At 36.6% G+C, this 17,611-nt stretch overlaps 3 protein-coding genes across 4 annotated transcripts in view; 2 read left to right on the top strand and 1 right to left on the bottom strand.

Moving 5' to 3' along the window:
• ascc1 (activating signal cointegrator 1 complex subunit 1) overlaps nucleotides 1-17,611 on the bottom strand; it is a 100,909-nt gene that overhangs the window by 2,682 nt on the left and 80,616 nt on the right. The window contains exons 1-8 of one of the 2 annotated variants that reach the window (XM_060896524.1): nucleotides 6,964-7,023; nucleotides 5,399-5,531; nucleotides 4,221-4,320; nucleotides 3,936-4,033; nucleotides 3,461-3,639; nucleotides 2,656-2,789; nucleotides 2,259-2,378; nucleotides 1,463-1,587 (exon numbers count right to left, since the gene is read on the bottom strand). In XM_060896524.1, coding sequence (XP_060752507.1) covers nucleotides 1,463-1,587; nucleotides 2,259-2,378; nucleotides 2,656-2,789; nucleotides 3,461-3,639; nucleotides 3,936-4,033; nucleotides 4,221-4,320; nucleotides 5,399-5,516 — 874 coding nt within the window. In that variant the 5' untranslated portion in view covers nucleotides 5,517-5,531; nucleotides 6,964-7,023. Of the gene's footprint in view, nucleotides 1-1,462; nucleotides 1,588-2,258; nucleotides 2,379-2,655; nucleotides 2,790-3,460; nucleotides 3,640-3,935; nucleotides 4,034-4,220; nucleotides 4,321-5,398; nucleotides 5,532-6,963; nucleotides 7,024-17,611 lie in introns of those variants that run through there. The other variant, XM_060896532.1, reaches the window with a different exon arrangement.
• Nucleotides 7,022-12,396, top strand: anapc16 (anaphase promoting complex subunit 16). The gene is made up of 4 exons (XM_060896559.1): nucleotides 7,022-7,139; nucleotides 8,454-8,636; nucleotides 10,686-10,760; nucleotides 10,916-12,396. The coding sequence occupies exons 2-4, from the start codon at nucleotides 8,492-8,494 to the stop codon at nucleotides 11,023-11,025; spliced, it is 330 nt and encodes a 109-aa protein (XP_060752542.1). The 5' UTR covers nucleotides 7,022-7,139; nucleotides 8,454-8,491; the 3' UTR covers nucleotides 11,026-12,396.
• On the top strand, nucleotides 13,835-16,402 carry ddit4 (DNA-damage-inducible transcript 4). The gene is made up of 3 exons (XM_060896544.1): nucleotides 13,835-14,023; nucleotides 14,667-14,870; nucleotides 15,319-16,402. Exons 2-3 carry the CDS (start codon nucleotides 14,726-14,728, stop codon nucleotides 15,807-15,809), a joined length of 636 nt encoding a protein of 211 aa, XP_060752527.1. The 5' UTR covers nucleotides 13,835-14,023; nucleotides 14,667-14,725; the 3' UTR covers nucleotides 15,810-16,402.

Below are 17,611 nucleotides of genomic sequence, written 5' to 3'. Positions count from 1 at the left end.
TCTGATGTTCATGAGCTATCACCACAAACTGTCATTTTGGCACTGTGGTGCAAATGTCAGTTATAATACAAATCTAAGTGCAGTGAATTCAAAACACTGATACAGGGAAATATGCAGGTATGTGAGAATGTCTGCTGTGCTTATTGCTTTTTATTCAACGTTCCTACATCAATGATGAAAAAAAGACAATTGACAAAAAAAAGACCAAAAAAAAAGCCTTTACAAATGCCATTGAAGCCTTTACAAATGCCATTGAGTCACAAATCGACAGCATTGTTCTATGAAGTCATGAAGTATTCGGACATACTAAGAGGAGATGCCAACTCCATGTGGTCTTTGAGGATAGACTGTCAGACTGTATATTTTCACACCTCCAGTGTCACGCAAATGAGGATGAGTTTCCCTTTTCAGTCTGGTTCCTCTCAAGGTTTCTTCCTCTTCCATCTAAAGGGAGTTTTTCCTCACCACAGTCACCTGAGTCACCTCAGGCTTGTTCATTGGCAATAAACACAAATACATTTAAATACATCTAATATAAATCTTGAATTTTTGTATTATATTAATCTTTTGTTTTATGTTTATGTTCTGTAAAGCTGCTATGAGACAATGTCCATTGTTAAAAGTGCTATACAAATACATTTGAATTTGTTCTAAAATACACACTTTCCTTAAATGTTTACTGAGGCCTCACCCACTACTGTTTTGTAAGAGACGTCTACAAAGTAAACAGCTTTTCTTGTAGTGTTATTTTCTCTATGTGACAATGTGTCAGTATCGTCAGTACACATACACAGTTACACATACACTACACATGTATGTATACACATACACTACACACGTAACACATTACACGTGTTAGATATGTATATTAAAAAGAGAAAGTGGAGCTTTTCTATTTCTTTAACTTAAGCCTGGAGTGAATAGTATTTTTCCCAAAATAAGACATAAATCATAAAGCTTTGTTTGTGTACCCCAAAAGGCACCAAGAACAAATTTTATACCATGCAAGTCAAAGTGAATGCACAAGTTATAACATGATGGTAAGTTAAGTTATAGTGACCTTTAGAACAAGTTGTGCAATGTAGAGACAGACACAAGAACATACAGTCCAAATACAAGGCTTCTGTATATCAAATATCAGTTGCTTGATAAAGACAAGTGCCTCAGCTACTCTAAACGAATTTTGACCAATCCACAACTCACAAATGAAGATAACAGATAAAAGATAACTCATCATCTTTATTTTAATCTGTGTGATGATTAGGTGTAGGCACTGGCTATCTGTTTGCATAAGTGCAGTGAGCTATGGAGGTTATCTGATTCACAAGCACATTGTGTACTCATTCACTGTAGGTGCTGTGAATGAGTGCACATTGTGTACTCATGCTTGTAGTACAGGGTCCGTACTGTAGGTGCTGTGAATGACGTGTTAGTACGTCACGTGTACAGTGAACACGCGTACCTGAGGGATCATTCCTGAACAGTGTATTCATGAGAGTGGCGTGAAGTTTTACTCTGTCCCACTCTTTCACCATCAGTCCCGCTGCTATAAAACACTCCACCAGCCTGTCTGCTATCTGCTGCAGTCTGTATACACACACACACACAACTCAGATTTACCATTAAATTTTTACTCCTCAAAAATTACTACAGGATATAATGTACATTTTTATCAAGTAGAATTTATTGCGCAAAAGTTTTAAAGCATTACTCAATTTATTGAAAAATGACAGTTTGCATTCATGTTTCTTCTCATTACCACATCAATTAGCCAACAATTTCTATTTTTATTACTGAATGACAGCAGACATTTTATGTTCAGTTATAGTTATATTTAACGATGTGGAACATCTGTGAATGTCAGTTCCTCTCATCATCTGCATTATAAAATCAACAAACAGGTGTTTTCTTACAAGCTTTTCTTTTCCTTTTTGTCACAGTTCATAAATAAATAAATAAATAAATAAATAAATAGATAGATAAATAGATAAATAAATAAAAAGAGAGAGAGAGAAACCACAAAAAAACACTCCTCTGCCCTGAGGTTGTTTGTATGTGCCAGATAACTTTTTTAGAATCCGACTGAACTGAGGTTCCTGTACACATTAATATAAACAGGAACTACTGCCTGAGGTGCTGTTAGAGAAAAACCAATCAACACTGAAATATCACTATGGAAATTTGTTTTTTTAATGATTCACATCTGGTGAAAACATTAATATTAATACTGTTCTGGTAATCTGCGGTGTGCGACTTACTTGTCAGAGCCATCCTGAAGACGGACTTTAGCATACAGGACGTCCACCAGTGAGGGATCATCGTTCATGTACTCGATTCCTTTTACCTCCAGATCTAAAGGCTTTCCCTCTGTTATGTCTCTGTATGAATACACAGCATAACAAAAGACTTGCTGGGAATATTACAATATACAGCAAAAACCCTCCTAATTCCATAACTGTTCAACTTCACCCAGGATAACGCCGCTGTTCCATTAGGATTTATTAACTGAGGCATTGGGAGAATGTTATAAAATGACAAGATTTAAGTGAGCATGTAGTATGTTTACAAGAAATTCAGAATATTTCTCAAAAAAAAAAAAAAAAAAAAAGAATACTCAAACCAACTCTACGGATCGAATAGAATAGAATAGAATACCTTATGAAATCCTGACACTGTGTGAGAATCTCTGATGCTCGCATCACTTCCTGTTCATTTAGGAGGGCAAGGGTTCCTATGGTGAGGTGCAGCTTTAGATGATTTTGAAAGATACTCGCATCTACTCCCATATCCTGTACAGAAAATATGAAAGACATGAAAGAAAGAGGAGAAAAAAAGGGCATTTTATTCATTCTCAAGAGACCTTGTCTGCAATCACAGTGGACTACACTCGTCTCCAGAAGTATTGGCACCCTTGGTAGGTTAATAAAAATGACCGTGGGGGGGGGAAAAAAGACTATGGCTTACAACATTATTTTTGTTGACTTTTTTTTTTATATTTTTGAGGTTTATCTCACATTCTCACATCTGATCTACACAATAAATAAAGCTTGTTTAGAAAATCTTCATAAGTGTATATATCGGTTTAGGCCTGTGTTCAGTTTCGCATGTTAAAACACATTGGTTCCTATGGGTTTCCTCACACTATCAAAAAGCAGGCAGGCATGCAGTTTGGCCATACTAAATTGCCATTAATTGTGAGCAAGAGTGTGCATTATGCCCTCAGTGCAGACTGAGTAGACTCTAGGCACAAGACTCTAAACGCAGGGGTGCCAATAGTTTTTAATGGTTTTGACTGAAAATGTATATTCAGGTAAAAATGTTTCTTAAAGGTGCCAGTAAATCTGACAAGCAGTACAAGACAATTAAACTATAATCCAGGGATTAATTATTGATAAATATTTTGTAACACTGTCATTGATAACACTTATAATAACTATGCAAAGCGAAGCCCACTGCCCACCTTAGAGCAGTGTTCCAACACAGCCTCTTTAAAGCGTTTAAACCCTTCCTGTATCTGTGGGTGGTTCAGAGCGAATGATATGAAGTGACTGAACGGCTGTTTCCTGCGGAAGCTCTCGATCAAAACCTCGACGCGTGTTACGGCTGATGCCACGGCTGCCTTATGAGAGCCTGTGATCACTGCAAAACCGCAGAACAAGCACAAGCACACACTTAGTGCACAGTGAAGACCGAGAGAACATACTGTACAAATCCTCAACCAAAAGAACACCACATAAAAAGGCATCACCACAACTTAAGCCTTCCGTCCTTGTAAACTTCAACTGAACATTTTGTGATGAGCATCAAGATAGAGCATCATTTTATCTTTATCTTTTTTTTAAAATTATTATTAAGACGTTATGAACCTAAAAAGAAACAGCAGATTTTCACTTCACTGAAAAATGTAAAAATATTTGATAAAGAAAACCTCTAACCTATTGGTCCCTCTACTCCGGGTTTGGGAATAGTGACTGTAGTTTTAGTCTCTGCTTCCAGTCGTCTCCGTGTCTCGCCTTTCTTTCCGATGATGTACCTAGTGAAAGAAAAAAAAAGAAAAGAAATCAAATCCCAAAGCAGGTTTTAAGTTATTTTACTCATTAGGAAACTCCAACCATGACCCTTTGCATTCTGATATTTCATCTTGAAGAAAGAAATCACTGTTTAATGGGAAAAACTGTAGAACTTCAATATAGTTTAAGTAAAAGTGATTATATACTGACTTGTAAAGAACACTCGGGACGTCTATGGCACAGCGGAAACCCTTTTCTGTCTGCTCAATGTTGTCCGTGTCACAAGTTTCATCCATGCACTGGTCACTGACTGGAAAACAGCATGAATCAGGATAAAATTTCTAGTAATACAGACACTAGGGGCACGGACTTACGAAAGAAAATCTTAATGATCAAATATATTGTGCGATTTTTAGAATAATTACATCATATATTAATGTAACCAAGATTAATTTGTTGTTGTTCACATATTTATCTATTTTAGTATGTTCTTACTCTTGGAATTTAATTCAGTTTAAACTTTCATTATACATGATGTTGGACAAAAACTGTCACTTTGACTCATCACCCAGTAAAGACTGATGAAATCTGTTGTTAAGAGTTTCTGCAGTCTCATCAACTGAGAAGTCCCATTTCATGTAGAATAAAAAAAATGATTTCTTTATATAAACATATCATTTATGCTCTCAGGCCACATTATTAGAAACACTATCAGCCAATCATGTGGCAGCAGAATAATGCCTAAAATCCTACAGCTACAGGTCACATGCTTCAGGTCATGTTCACATCAATCTTCAGGTATTTATGCCTCAGATTCTTGTTCTTAGCTGACAGGAGAGGAATCTTGCTGTTGTAGCTCATTCACCTCAAGGTTTGATGTGTTGTAATTTCTGAAATGCTTTTCTGCACACCGCAGTTGTAAAGAGTGCTTATTTGAGTTACAAAAGACTTCCTTTAAGCTCAGACCAATCTGGTCATTTTCCTCTGATCTGTCTCATCAACAAGGTGTTTCAGCCTGCAGATTCTCAAAATGTTTTTGTTTTTTTTCCTTTTTAAACTCCAGACACTGTTGTGTGTAAAAACAATTCAAGAAGCTCATCAGCTTCCGAAATGCTCAAACCAGCCTGTCTTATACAAAACACCATGCCATGATCAAATTGACTGATCACATTTTTCCCCATTCTGATGTTTGATATGAACATTACCTGAAGCTCTTGACCTGTATCTGCATGATTTCTTTTGGATTGTGCTGCTTCCACATGATTGGCTGATTAGATACCTGTATAGGTGTTCCTAATAAAGTGGGCAGCATGTATATATTTCTATTTACACGACATATTATTTACTTAACTGTTTAAAGATTAAAATATATATTCATAACATGTTACCTGGTCCAGAGTATGAGAAAGCTTCCTCCTCTTCATCTTCATAATGTTCCTCTTTAACGGCATTTTTTCGATAAATCCTCCCATTGATGTTAATAAGTGCTGGCCTCAATACGTCCATAGCGCTCTACAATTCCTGAAGGCCAACAGCCATGAAAAAACATCACATGACTGTCTCAGGTGTGTCACATTGAGTGACACTGAGTATGTTCACAGAAGTAGTTCAAGCCCACATACACTTGTAACATTAGTCTATTAGTCTATATGAAGGGAGTTCAAATCCCTGCCACGGCTGTGCAGGGTTGCCAGATGAAGTTTAAATCTTTAATCCACCTGCAAGATTTTAACCTGTTTATAAATACATAAAACATTCTAATCTTTACAAATATACAAGTAATTAAAAAACCCATCCAAGTATATATAGCAACACAAACAATTTGTGACTAAACTAAGAGAAACTGAACCTGGCAACCCTGCTGCTGGGACCTTGATAAAGACCTATAACCTTCCACTGCTCAGTTAAACCCTGTTAAAATGTAAGTCGCTTTTGTAAAAGCTGCAGTCAGACCAGATCATTGTAAACCTTTAAATCACTCATTAGTGGATCTAATCACTGAAAAATCTAGCTTGGTCTGACTAGCTAGAGGGCCAAGCTGCTAACCAGCATCACACTGAGAATCATACACCACTTAAATTGGCATTAAAATTCTTTTTAGGCTTGACTTTATGAAAGAGCCACAATAATTAACATATCTAAATGCACACATCACGTTAAATGTTTATACTGCTGTTAAGGATTATTATAAAATTGTAGTGTTCACTGTATAGATTGTTTATGTAATTCTGGATTGTATATTGTATAGTCTATTTTCTGTATAATATTAATCTTACACTGCCCTACTTTGAGTCTGTTTGACTGCACATGATTCTGGGGAAACTACATTTCTCTTCATACTTGACTTCACTATATTCACATACGTGTGCATGGCAATGTATTTGGCCCTGTGGCTTTTGTAAAAAAAAATAAAAAAAAAATAAAAAACATGATTTTTTTTTTTAACCGTTGTATTCGACATAAGTGTGCAAAAGTCATTGTAAAAGTCAGTGCAAAAGTCATTGTAGTGTGTCATTCGTATAAGTATTAATATTAAGGTGTGCCTGAAGAAACTTGGACTAAAGATGCATTAATGCTTTCATTTACATTTCTGGCATTTAGCAGACACTCTCATCCAGAGTGACTTACAATTTTTATACAAGCAAGGGCCTTGCTCAGGGGCCCAGCAGTGGCAGCCTGGTGGACCTGGGATTCGAACCCATGACCTTCTGGTCAGTAGTCCAACACCTTAAGGTGGATCACTTTATAACTTAAAACACTTTATTTGACACACAGTAGACTAGATATGGTGCAAAAGCCATTAGTTCATTAGTACACTTTAGAGAGACCATTGAAACTAGTTATCTGTATGAAGTGTAGCGTAACAAAAGCAATACTTTTAACATGGCATGTGATCAGTATAGTTTTAAAGACAAATATATAAATGGTCATGTCGTGTAAAATAGCATCATACCTAGTTAAATATCTTCCAGATGCTCAGAAGTAGACTTCCTACTTCCGATACGTCACAGGAAATACACATTCTGATTCATTTTGTCGCTCTTCCGAGGCTGTAGATGGCGCTGTTGAGGTTGTACAGAGTCTACGCATTATACCAGAAGTAGCACCAGAGCTAGCTTAGCAAACCCCGTGAGTTGGCTTTTTTTTTTTTTTTAAAAAAAAAGATTATTATACATTTGATACGTTTTATACATTCTAGTGACTCTTATGAATAATATTTTAAATTAAAAATCTATGTGTGCTGTAACTAATTTAAAAACGAATGATGAGTTTTCATCTAGATGCTAATGCTAATTATTGCTAACTTGCTAATTATTTTGTAAACATTAGCTTGTTGCTAACACTAACGTATGTACATTCCTGAGTTCTTTGCTTATGAAAATGCTTTGGCCATAAATACTTTGGCTTGTATATATAAAACAAGTATATAATTCATGTATGGCCAAAGGTTTGTCTACACCATATGTGATTCTTCCCCAAAATGTTCCACAAAGCTGGAAGGACACAATTGTATTAAATGTCCTTTGTATGCTGTAGCTTTACAATTTCCCTTCACTGGAAGTGACATCCAAGGTCCATGAAGACATGGTTTGTTCCTGCTCCAAGATCTGAGTTGAAAAACTCTGTCCTCAATCTGACTAAACACTTTTTGGATGAACACTGACTGCACCAGACCGCCTCATTTTATACATCAGAGCCTGATCTCAATAAAGCTCTTGTGGCTGAATGAAATCCCAACATCTAGTGGAAAGCCTTCTCAGAAGAGTGGAGGTTATTCTAAAAGCAAATGGGGATTAAATGTGGAATTAGATGTTTAACAAGCTCAGGTGTCTAAAAGAAATGTGTTTCTATTCATGTCCTTTTGTCAGAAACTTGCACTTCTGTGCAAAATATATGGTTAACACTGTATTGGATGTGTATGCTATTTTTTTGCAAACACAAAAAACACTAGCAAAACTGCAGAGCCACAATAAAAAATAAATAAACAAATAAAAACAACTTCAGTCAGCTACTTGTTATTCTTAAGCTCCAATGGAGGAGTTCCGATGAGCATATTGTCTATAATAATTGCACGTCTTGAGCATCAGACACATTATCCTGCTGTGTTTGCAATGATACCTCACTCAAATACTGTGATTGACAGGGTAGAACGGTGCTGACGAGCTTCATAGAAACAAATGGGCTACAATTAGTCCATACTTGCAAAGTCACTCTCATGTAGATGTAGCTGATAAGTTTAGAAACATAGAAACATTTCTTCACTCTATGCTGATGTTTAGCACACATAGGGCAAAGAAGTCACTGTGTCATACTCTTCATAATGCTTTTGTATCCAGAGTTGCATGATGAATCCGAATTATCCTCATCTTAAGCGGCAAGTGTTGATGCTATTTCAAAATACTGTGCATATTTATTAACTAGACCATATTCCCCCCCACACAGGAAACGCTGCCTTGTGTTGACTCGGCACTGTAGGCCAAATGGCAGCAGCATCTTCATCATCGTCCTCTGCCGGAGGGGTCAGTGGGAGCTCTGTTACTGGATCTGGCTTCAGTGCATCAGAGCTCATTCCCCCTAGAAAAGTTCTCTACACATATCCCAAAGGAGCTGGGGAGATGATGGAAGGTCTGCCAAATACCTTACTTCTGTTTTTTTTTTTTTTTTAAAGTCAGGGGTGTATTTTATGGAGAGTTATGTATTGGAGGCTGAAGACTGAATTTCACTGATTAGAGTTGATCAGATTTTGCATGTGAAGACAGGGTTGCACGTGTGCAGAAATCAAACAAAAACAGATTTTAGTGGCCTAGCCTAAATACCCCTCACTGCATATATATAAAAGTAGTTGCATTGTCAATATGTCAAGAATACAAATTGACTGGTAGCACAATTATGTATAGGGAAGAACAGTAATATCAACAAGAGTTCAAACAAAATGAGTTGTGTAATATACCAGGTTATTGTCCACATCTGCAAAGTATAGTTTGAGCATGTGTAGATGTACTTTATAGAATTACAAGCTACCAAGACAAAAAGTAAATAAATAAATTAGTTGCATGAAAAAGTTCTACTTCCAATGAGTGCGGATGCCACACGAGTCTTGAGTCTCTTTCACTGACTATGGCACTATGGCAAAGTTGTCATACTTGAACACAGGAGTATGAATGTTGTGTTCTGCTTGGACAGTGAGCACAAAAAGCTAAATGAAGACCTAATTTGATGCTTAATTACATTCATCAGATCTACATCCTATTTACAGAGAAAAGAATATCCCAGAGTCAGCCATGATACACCTGGGGAACAGATGGGGTCATGTGCAGTGCTCTGTTACAGCTTGTTGATATCTGATCAATAGCCACTGTTGCCTCTGATTCTATTTGTGTTTTTATACAGTGTTTTTTTAATGATGACACAGTGGACACTCATTTTCCAAATCACTTTCTGTTTGCAGGCATTCATTTCCATACCAAGTTATAATAGTTATACTGAGGGGGGAAATGCACCATAATGTTGATCTCAAAAGGTAGAATGCATCCAATCTATTATAAGGTCAAGGCTGACTACAAAATGCACTAAAACTGCCTTTTGTTTTTGGCCCAACTGTGTCAAAAGTGTCTGGGTCATTAATCCCCACACGGACTGTAATTTCCAGCCGTCTGCACTTTTTGTCTCCAGAAAGAACAGAGGGCATTAATGTGTGAAGCCCCCATTCTACTATAGTCCTCATTGTGCTGGGTGAATTGGCATATCCTCAATCTCTGTGCTTAGCTCAGAGAGAGTTCTGGCTCGAAAGAAAGGGAGCATGTTTATAACAGTGTTTGGGTATTTATAGACACACACAGACATACATTTATATAAACGGAGCATTGTATAGATAAAAGACAGGATAGGAAAGAGCTTTATGTTGCTCATATCTAAGGTGTTAAATGATGGTGTTTATAGATTTTACTAATTGAAATTTTTACATTTTACATATTTTGTGTGTGTGTAACAAACAGGATGTTTTACAGAGGTCTTTCTTTACTGTGTCTACTTTTCTTTTTATATGGCACTGTTGCATTCTCGAATCTAATTGGTCAGGAGGTGTTGATTAATTTTAAATCACAGCAGTCTGCTGACAAGATTTATAATATTGTGCTTCAAACTACATGCACAGAGACTTGTATGGTGCACACTTCACATAGGAATAGGCAAAAGTGTGTAATTGTTGATATGGTGATGTTTTCTGTGAGGGGATGTTTGTGGTATTTTTGAAGGACTCTCCAGTGTCACAGCTTCAGGACATAATGTGTGCTTTCTGGTTTCTCTGTAACATGACAAGCAGCAATTTTTGGAGTTAATAACATCAGGAAAGGAAAAAGAGAGACTGGTGAGGGAATGGCTGTTTATAGCTACAACAGTGTAGGTGATAACAGGGACTTCTTTGTGTCATTTATATTGTTTCACAATGTTAAACGTAAAATAGATGGGGTTTTTTTTTAATAAATAATCAGTTGTAATCTCTGACAAAAGGTGGTGGTAATAAAAATTCTGACTTTCACACATTAATCCTTTCCTTATAAATATTTTTCTTCTATTTTGTGTTTTATTTGTTGGTTTTTGATCCAGTAAGCAAAGGTATTTTATCACTAGTAGATATTTGAATTCTACTGTACAGTTTCACTCTTTACTTTTCAGACGGCTCGGACAGATTTCTGTGTGAATCGGTTTTCAGTTATCAAGTGGCTTCAACTCTAAAGCAGGTGAAGCATGGTAAGTTACACATTGTTCTGATTTTTTTTTTTTTTTAACAATCCACAACAATAAGCTTAAAATGTCAGTATCCACGATTGCATGCACCATTGCTGCTAATTTAACTAAAGGCTTAAACCTAATACTAATGACTTTTTGCTATTGTGTGCTTTTAGATCAGCAGGTATCCCGTATGGAGAAGTTGGCCAGCCTGGTGGAGGAGCTGGAGGCAGACGAGTGGAAATATAAACCTATTGAGCAGCTGTTAGGTTTCACAACATCATAGCTAACCATATACTGCTTATATTAATTTATCAATTGCAATACATTTCTGTTTATCATTTTTTAACCAGAATGGAAATGTTGGGGTTTTTTTTTTTTATCGTTTATTTATGCACCTTTTTTTTTTATTGGAACCGAATACTTAAATGTAAATATACTTACTTATGTTACAGATCTTTCAGCAGACTAATCATGTGCAGAAGTGTACCAAAACTTTGACTTCTTACACATCTACCTGATCTTTTTATTTTTATTATTTTTGTGTGTGGAATAAAACTGCTTAAATCTGTGATTAAATTTAATAAATCAATCATTGCATTGATTTTTTAAATCCATTTCAAAGAGCTACATAGAAAGTCCAAACTGCAATTCTAGATATTGTGTAATATTCATTTTTAAATTTAAAACATGCGCAGTATATGTAAGAAATAGATGGATATGTTTGCTCAAACTTTTCTACAAATATAGCCGTCTGATTTAGAAGCAGAAACATATCTTGTTTTTGTCTTCAGGAGCCCTGTGCTTTGTTCCACACTCGTTCAGAGTTGCTATTAATTTTAGTGCTGTGGTCTGTGAGGTTATCCTCCCCCTCTCTGCATGTTTGTGTGTGCGAGTGAGAAAACGAGCGAGTGCATATAGCCTACTTGTAGCAGCTGTAGAAACAGGAGAAGACAAAGCAAGACAGAGGGGGTGCACAGAGATAGCAAATAAAACCCACACTCTTTGTCCTATAAAGCTAACTGCTGTGTTCAGAACAAGCTCACAGCGTACTGAACACACGTATAATTCTAATTAATGTATCTATCATATATTTTATTTTTTCTGGTGGCTTTGTTTTTTTTCTCTTTGAGAGCAGAATAATTGGTGCCCACTGAGCCTTGTTTATATATACTGCTTCCTGAATTTGCTATGTGAAACTCAGATTGCTGGTTGTTTTGCATCTGAATGAAAAGAGCATTGAGTAAACTTTGGGGAATGTACAGTACGTCCTGTTCTACGAGGGCGGGACCAAATGTACAGCGTATACTTCTGGATCTGACACATACTACATTTTCACCCCAACTGACAAACTTTCCCCTCTCCAAAACCTGTTATTGTATGTTAACAGTACTGTAACTTCTTAAAAAATATTGTTATGTGCTGTACTGGTCATCCTGACTGCAAAGAGAACAATTTGTCCAGCTCTCACTTGTACTCCCAAATCATCCATGAACTGGCAAAAACTTACAAATTACACCCTTTTTATGAGTCAGATGAAGTGTGCACATATATTCAGCAGGACAAACAGCCTCAGGTAAATCACTAACACAATTTAACTGAGTTCTAAGAATAAACTGCTCTGTTACGATTAAAGACATGCTGAATGGATATCCTAGGCTAAATGTCACGTCATGGTTGTTGTGTGTTATCTGTTAATGAATACATTTCCACTGGGTTCATTATTAACTGATGTAATTTTATAGGTGGTTGTGTGTCGTGGGATTGTTTTTGCATCCAACATGGTTATCTTAATCAAAATCAAAATGTAAAACATACTCGGGATTAAAAGATATCTATAGCATTAACATCATTTGTTCACATCATACGTAATTCATTAAAAATAGTTCATTATTAATATACAGAACAATCATTTTCTACTCTTCTATAAGTTGTTAATGTACTAATTTCAGACAGCAGAAATTACTACAATTCTAAAGCCCAATGTTTAAATAAATATCTAAATTATAGGAAGCATCAAATGTAAAGGAATATTAGCTATTTCTTTAATTGATCCTTATATATTTTTACATAGATGTGTATATTGTATTGTACATACATTATATACACTCAAACTAGATGTGTTGGGAATAAAGTAATGTTGAAAAAGAATAACAGTGGCACTATATAAATTCATATAACCGATTAATCTATATGTCATTGGTTTTATTTTATGCATCAGATACTAAATTTGTACATTTCAGGCCAGTTATCTCAGGTCTTCTTCACTCCCAGTACATTTTTTGCACTCAGATGAAGAGTAAAATGACAGAATGTTGATTCATGCAAGACTGTGCAACATTACATCATACTGATTTCTGTCTCCACAAGAGGTGCTGTAGATTTCTCACCCAAATCAATGCACATTTATTAACCTTGTGTGGTTTTGTGTGCATCTCCGAGTGGTAACAAATAATAGTGTATTGAGACATAAACCACCGTAGGACTGATTTATATGGAGGGATGTAATGTTGTTTTATATGGAGGGATGTAATGTTGCATCACAGACTGCAATCTCCTGTCGAACCTGCACCTTTTTTGTGTACTCACTTCTCACAGATATCCAGCCTGATGCATGAGTGTACAAACAATGCACTGTGACAGTGACGTCATAGTGCAGTCCATACAACTGTAACACTGAATGCTGTTTAAATGCATGCATGCATGTTTTTATTGCATTAGATTTGGTGTTATTATTTTTTTTTATTTCATTTTATAACCCAAATGCATGCAATGATATGTGATTGGTGTTTACATGTAGGCACAAATACACACAAACATGATATAAACACTAAACACTAGTCTTCCAAACACTAACTTTGTCCCAAATGTCCATGTAGCTCGGACAAACGCACAGACAGGTTGTGCCCCAACTTGTTCTAGGTGAAACAAAAGACTACTTGCGGTGTTTTTCTCTTCCTCAGCAGACAATGGTTTTGTGGGCGCTTGGTGTTACTGGGCAAAGTGGAACGCGCTGAACGTGCGCTAAAAGCTGATTGGCTGAGCTGTCTCTAGGGGGCGTGAAACTCTTCGGTGAGGCGGAGCTATATAAACAGCTTTGTTCTCGCGCATGACATCAGTGTTTGCAGAAGAGTAGCTGCTGCACTGAGGGAAGGAAGGACAGAAGCACTTAATCCGGCGTCTCGGTTCTTTGTTAGTTTAAGAGAGTAATTCGCCGAATATTTGGGATATATCATCAACTACTGCTAAGACATTGCCTCTCGGTTTACTGCTACACGATTTCGGTGAGTGTCTAGAGGTTATTTTCATGTTCATGAGACTTGTTTTTGTTTCTATTCAGTTGTCCAGTTTGCAAAACTGAGCAGTAAACTATTATAAGCATGTAGGATGAGATTAGATTAAATAAAACGTAGCAAAATATCGTCATCTTTGATGAAACTCTCTTAAAGGTTTAATTTACAGATAAAGCTGGCTTAAGATGTTGTAGATAAGTGGTTAAGGTGTTGGGATACTGACCAGAAGGTCATGGGTTCGAATCCCTTGCCCCTGCTGGGGCCCCTGAACAATGACCTTTTAATCCTCAATTATTCAGTTTTATACGTTGAAATAAAAATGTAAGTCACTCTGGAAAAAAGGTGCAGAAATGAAGCATCCAGAGAAAGCCTGATGAAGCTTATTGTTCTAGAAACTGTAATACTGCATAAGCTTTTGAATCTCACAATATTCATAGCACAAATTTGGATTTTATTTTTTTTTATGCAAAAACTTTTGCTTCATCATTGTGTTCTTTGTTTGTTTGATTTTTATTTATTTATTTATTTTTTGGACCCAAAGTTGTTTAGGATTCAGGAATCACTGAAGCACTTTTTTGACACATTCTCCTAGACACATTTATAAGTTGCTATCTTTTTTTTTTTTTTTTCTCAGGTGTGAATAATTGAAGCACATCATTTGATCCTGTAGAGCTGAAGTTGAGGTTTGGAGTCATGCAGAAGACACAGAGTGAGAGTGTTTGGGCTGATGAAGCTCCACAGAGGCTGTCCTGGAGCGGCCTGGTGCAGAAACTCAGCAGCAGTAACAGTATAGACTCCGAATCCGAGCACAGTGGCACAGACGATTGCTCAGATACTGGTAGGTTAAACGATTTATTTATTTATTTATTTTTTCCCTAGTTTGGATTATTGGCTTTTTCTTTGTACTCAAGCTTTAAGTCATCTGCATATACTGTAAAGGTTAACATTTAAGATTAAAAAGATCCTTTGCACCCTGTAGCCTAAAGGTTACAGTACTTGCCATGAAGCACTCAGAAGTGCAAATCAACACTCTTAACACACAAGTGTTGAATGTGGAATTTGATATTCTGAATTGCTTTAGAAAGAATGTTGCCATGAGCAGTGTTGGTCTTGGTGAGTGTTATAAACACCTGATATCTGCAGTATGCATTAAAAAAAAAACAAAAAAAAAAACTGCATCATGATGTAATTAAGTCAGAAGCAGCATGTTCCGTATTGCAATGCTGTATATAACATAATTTCTTGTTACTCAGCATGGTGTAAATCTAATTTTTAATCTTTTCCAGGTTCCGTATCTCTTCCTGACTTGTCTGCTATGGATGCCGACACGTTCTACGACCCAACAGAAGAGAGCCTCTGTAAAGAAGTAGTCCAACAGATTGCTCTTAGCCTGATTGAAGCAAAAGGCTGCACATTGCACTGTGCTAAACTTCTTATTCCCAACAAGCTGCTAGAACACATAGGGAGCGAGCTGGTGCAGCTGGCAGCAAGTGAGCCATGTGGCCTCCGGGGGGCGCTCATCGATCTGTGTGTGCAGCAGGGAGAGATGTTTCACAGTGTAAGCCAGATTGCTGCTGACCCCTGCGTTGTCCCCACCTTTCAGCTCACTCTCGTCCTCAGGCCCGAGTCAGGAGGCATATGGCCAAAGATCCAGGGCTTGTTTATTGCCAAATCTTCATCACTGCCTCTGAGAGCTGCCCTAAAACTCAGCACTGGCTTCAGAGTGATCAAAAGAAAACTGTACAGCTCAGAAGAGCTGCTTATTGAAGAATGTTGAGCCACAAGGACCAAATCTGGGTATTACTGAGGCATTTATGGCTCTGTGAGGTCAACATTTTAGTGATCTGAACCAAGGACTTCAGATAATACTGTGTCGATTGGCTTTATATTGATGATATTACCAGATGTTGCAGGTCTCTTTTGTCACCAGGGTGTTTATACAAAAAAGAGCATAGGGTACAAAAAAGTAATTGCATCCTCATATTCACTGATTGCTGTATGTACGTTATAGATACTGCATTCATATATTGCACTTCTTTCAGGCAGTTCTCAAACCCGTTTGGTGCCGTTTTGTCTACTGCTTTGAAATGTTTACCTCACGTTTTATTTTCTGAAAATGACTGGCAGCTATTTCATTAACCTGATTTACCCATGTCATGAATTTATTTTTTTTTTTTTATCCAGCGAGCACCATTTTGTGATCCAAGGTTGATCTTGTGTTTTTAAAATGGGTTCTTCGCATCTTAATTGTTTTTAAACACCGTTATCATGCATATTCACTTGTGCATCATTATTTATTTGATATTCAAATACTGTTACGTTTTATACGTGCATTAAGGAAAATCAGAAAATAAAATATTTTTGAAGAAATCTTTGCTTCATCGATTGCTTTTGTTCACCACACTGCGCTTCATCCCCATTGTGCTGCAAAATGTCTACAATACGGTACAAAAATACTTTATTGAAGGGTTCTTTAGAACAATCAAACCATTAACCATCCAGGCCCTATATATTTAATTTTTTAAAGCATTCCCTCTGATGTAGGGTTTTGCAAGAAAGACTACAGCAAATAGCTTTTTATTTCTAAAATTTAGCTCAATTACTGGAATAAGCAGCAATTTTGTTTTTAAATAAAATTTTAAACTTCACCGATTGAGGCAACTTTTAAAAATTCTGTGATCAATTTCTGACATTCGGATTAAGTTCTTCAATAAAACTGAAACCCATGTGGACACCGAACATCCGTACTACAGACAGTAACTTGAGATCAGGATTGATCTGAGAACACAAACGTATTTTTAAAAAAAAAAGGCAAAAATAAAAACACCTCAATCTGCAGATGCCAGGCCTTTTATTTATTTATTTTTTTTACTGCAACTGATTTTACCTCTGCTATTAAAGTGTGTAATAAAATTAGTTCTTGACTGTTCAAAGCAGTTAAGTGCTTACACACTTCTACGCACTGAATTTCTGCTGAATGCTCTAATAAACAAGCTCCACCATCTGACTGACTGAATTCAGGAGCTTTTTATTCTTCCATACCACATAGCTCGAGAATAAGCGTTTTTCTTGTCCATGTCTATATAACTAACTGATCAGTTTCTGTAAAGTACAGAAAGACGGTTTACTGAAATGTATCAGTAAACCATCAACCATTTTTGTGTTGTGATGCTTTTTAGGATCAGGTTTAAAGAGAACAGGAAAAACCTTAAACTGTAACTTTCCTGTGAATCTGCGTATTTCAGTTTCTGAGAAAAACAACTTTCACACATTTAAAATTGATGTTTTACCAACTTAATGATATAATACTGTTTTAAATGGTGTATGATTGTGTTCTTATGAAATGCTTTTTCAGTTAGAAAAACTTTCCAAAGCGAAAAAGCTTGTGAGAGAAAAATATAAAGTGCATCAGAAATATAAATCCAGCAGAGACTGGTATGATCCAGACGTGACTACTGACTGCTGAGGAACGTGAGCCGCTGCATGTTTTAGTTTACACAGCCTGCCAAATTCTACCATGAGTCAAGCGCACCCACACACACCCACACACTCATTCTTCCCCGTTTCTGAAACAAACAC

This window comes from Tachysurus vachellii, chromosome 2, assembly GCF_030014155.1.
Source record: "Tachysurus vachellii isolate PV-2020 chromosome 2, HZAU_Pvac_v1, whole genome shotgun sequence".
Classification (NCBI taxonomy): Eukaryota; Metazoa; Chordata; class Actinopteri; order Siluriformes; family Bagridae; genus Tachysurus; species Tachysurus vachellii.
Note: the sequence above shows the minus strand (reverse complement) of the source record. Positions and strands in the feature narration are given on the sequence as shown.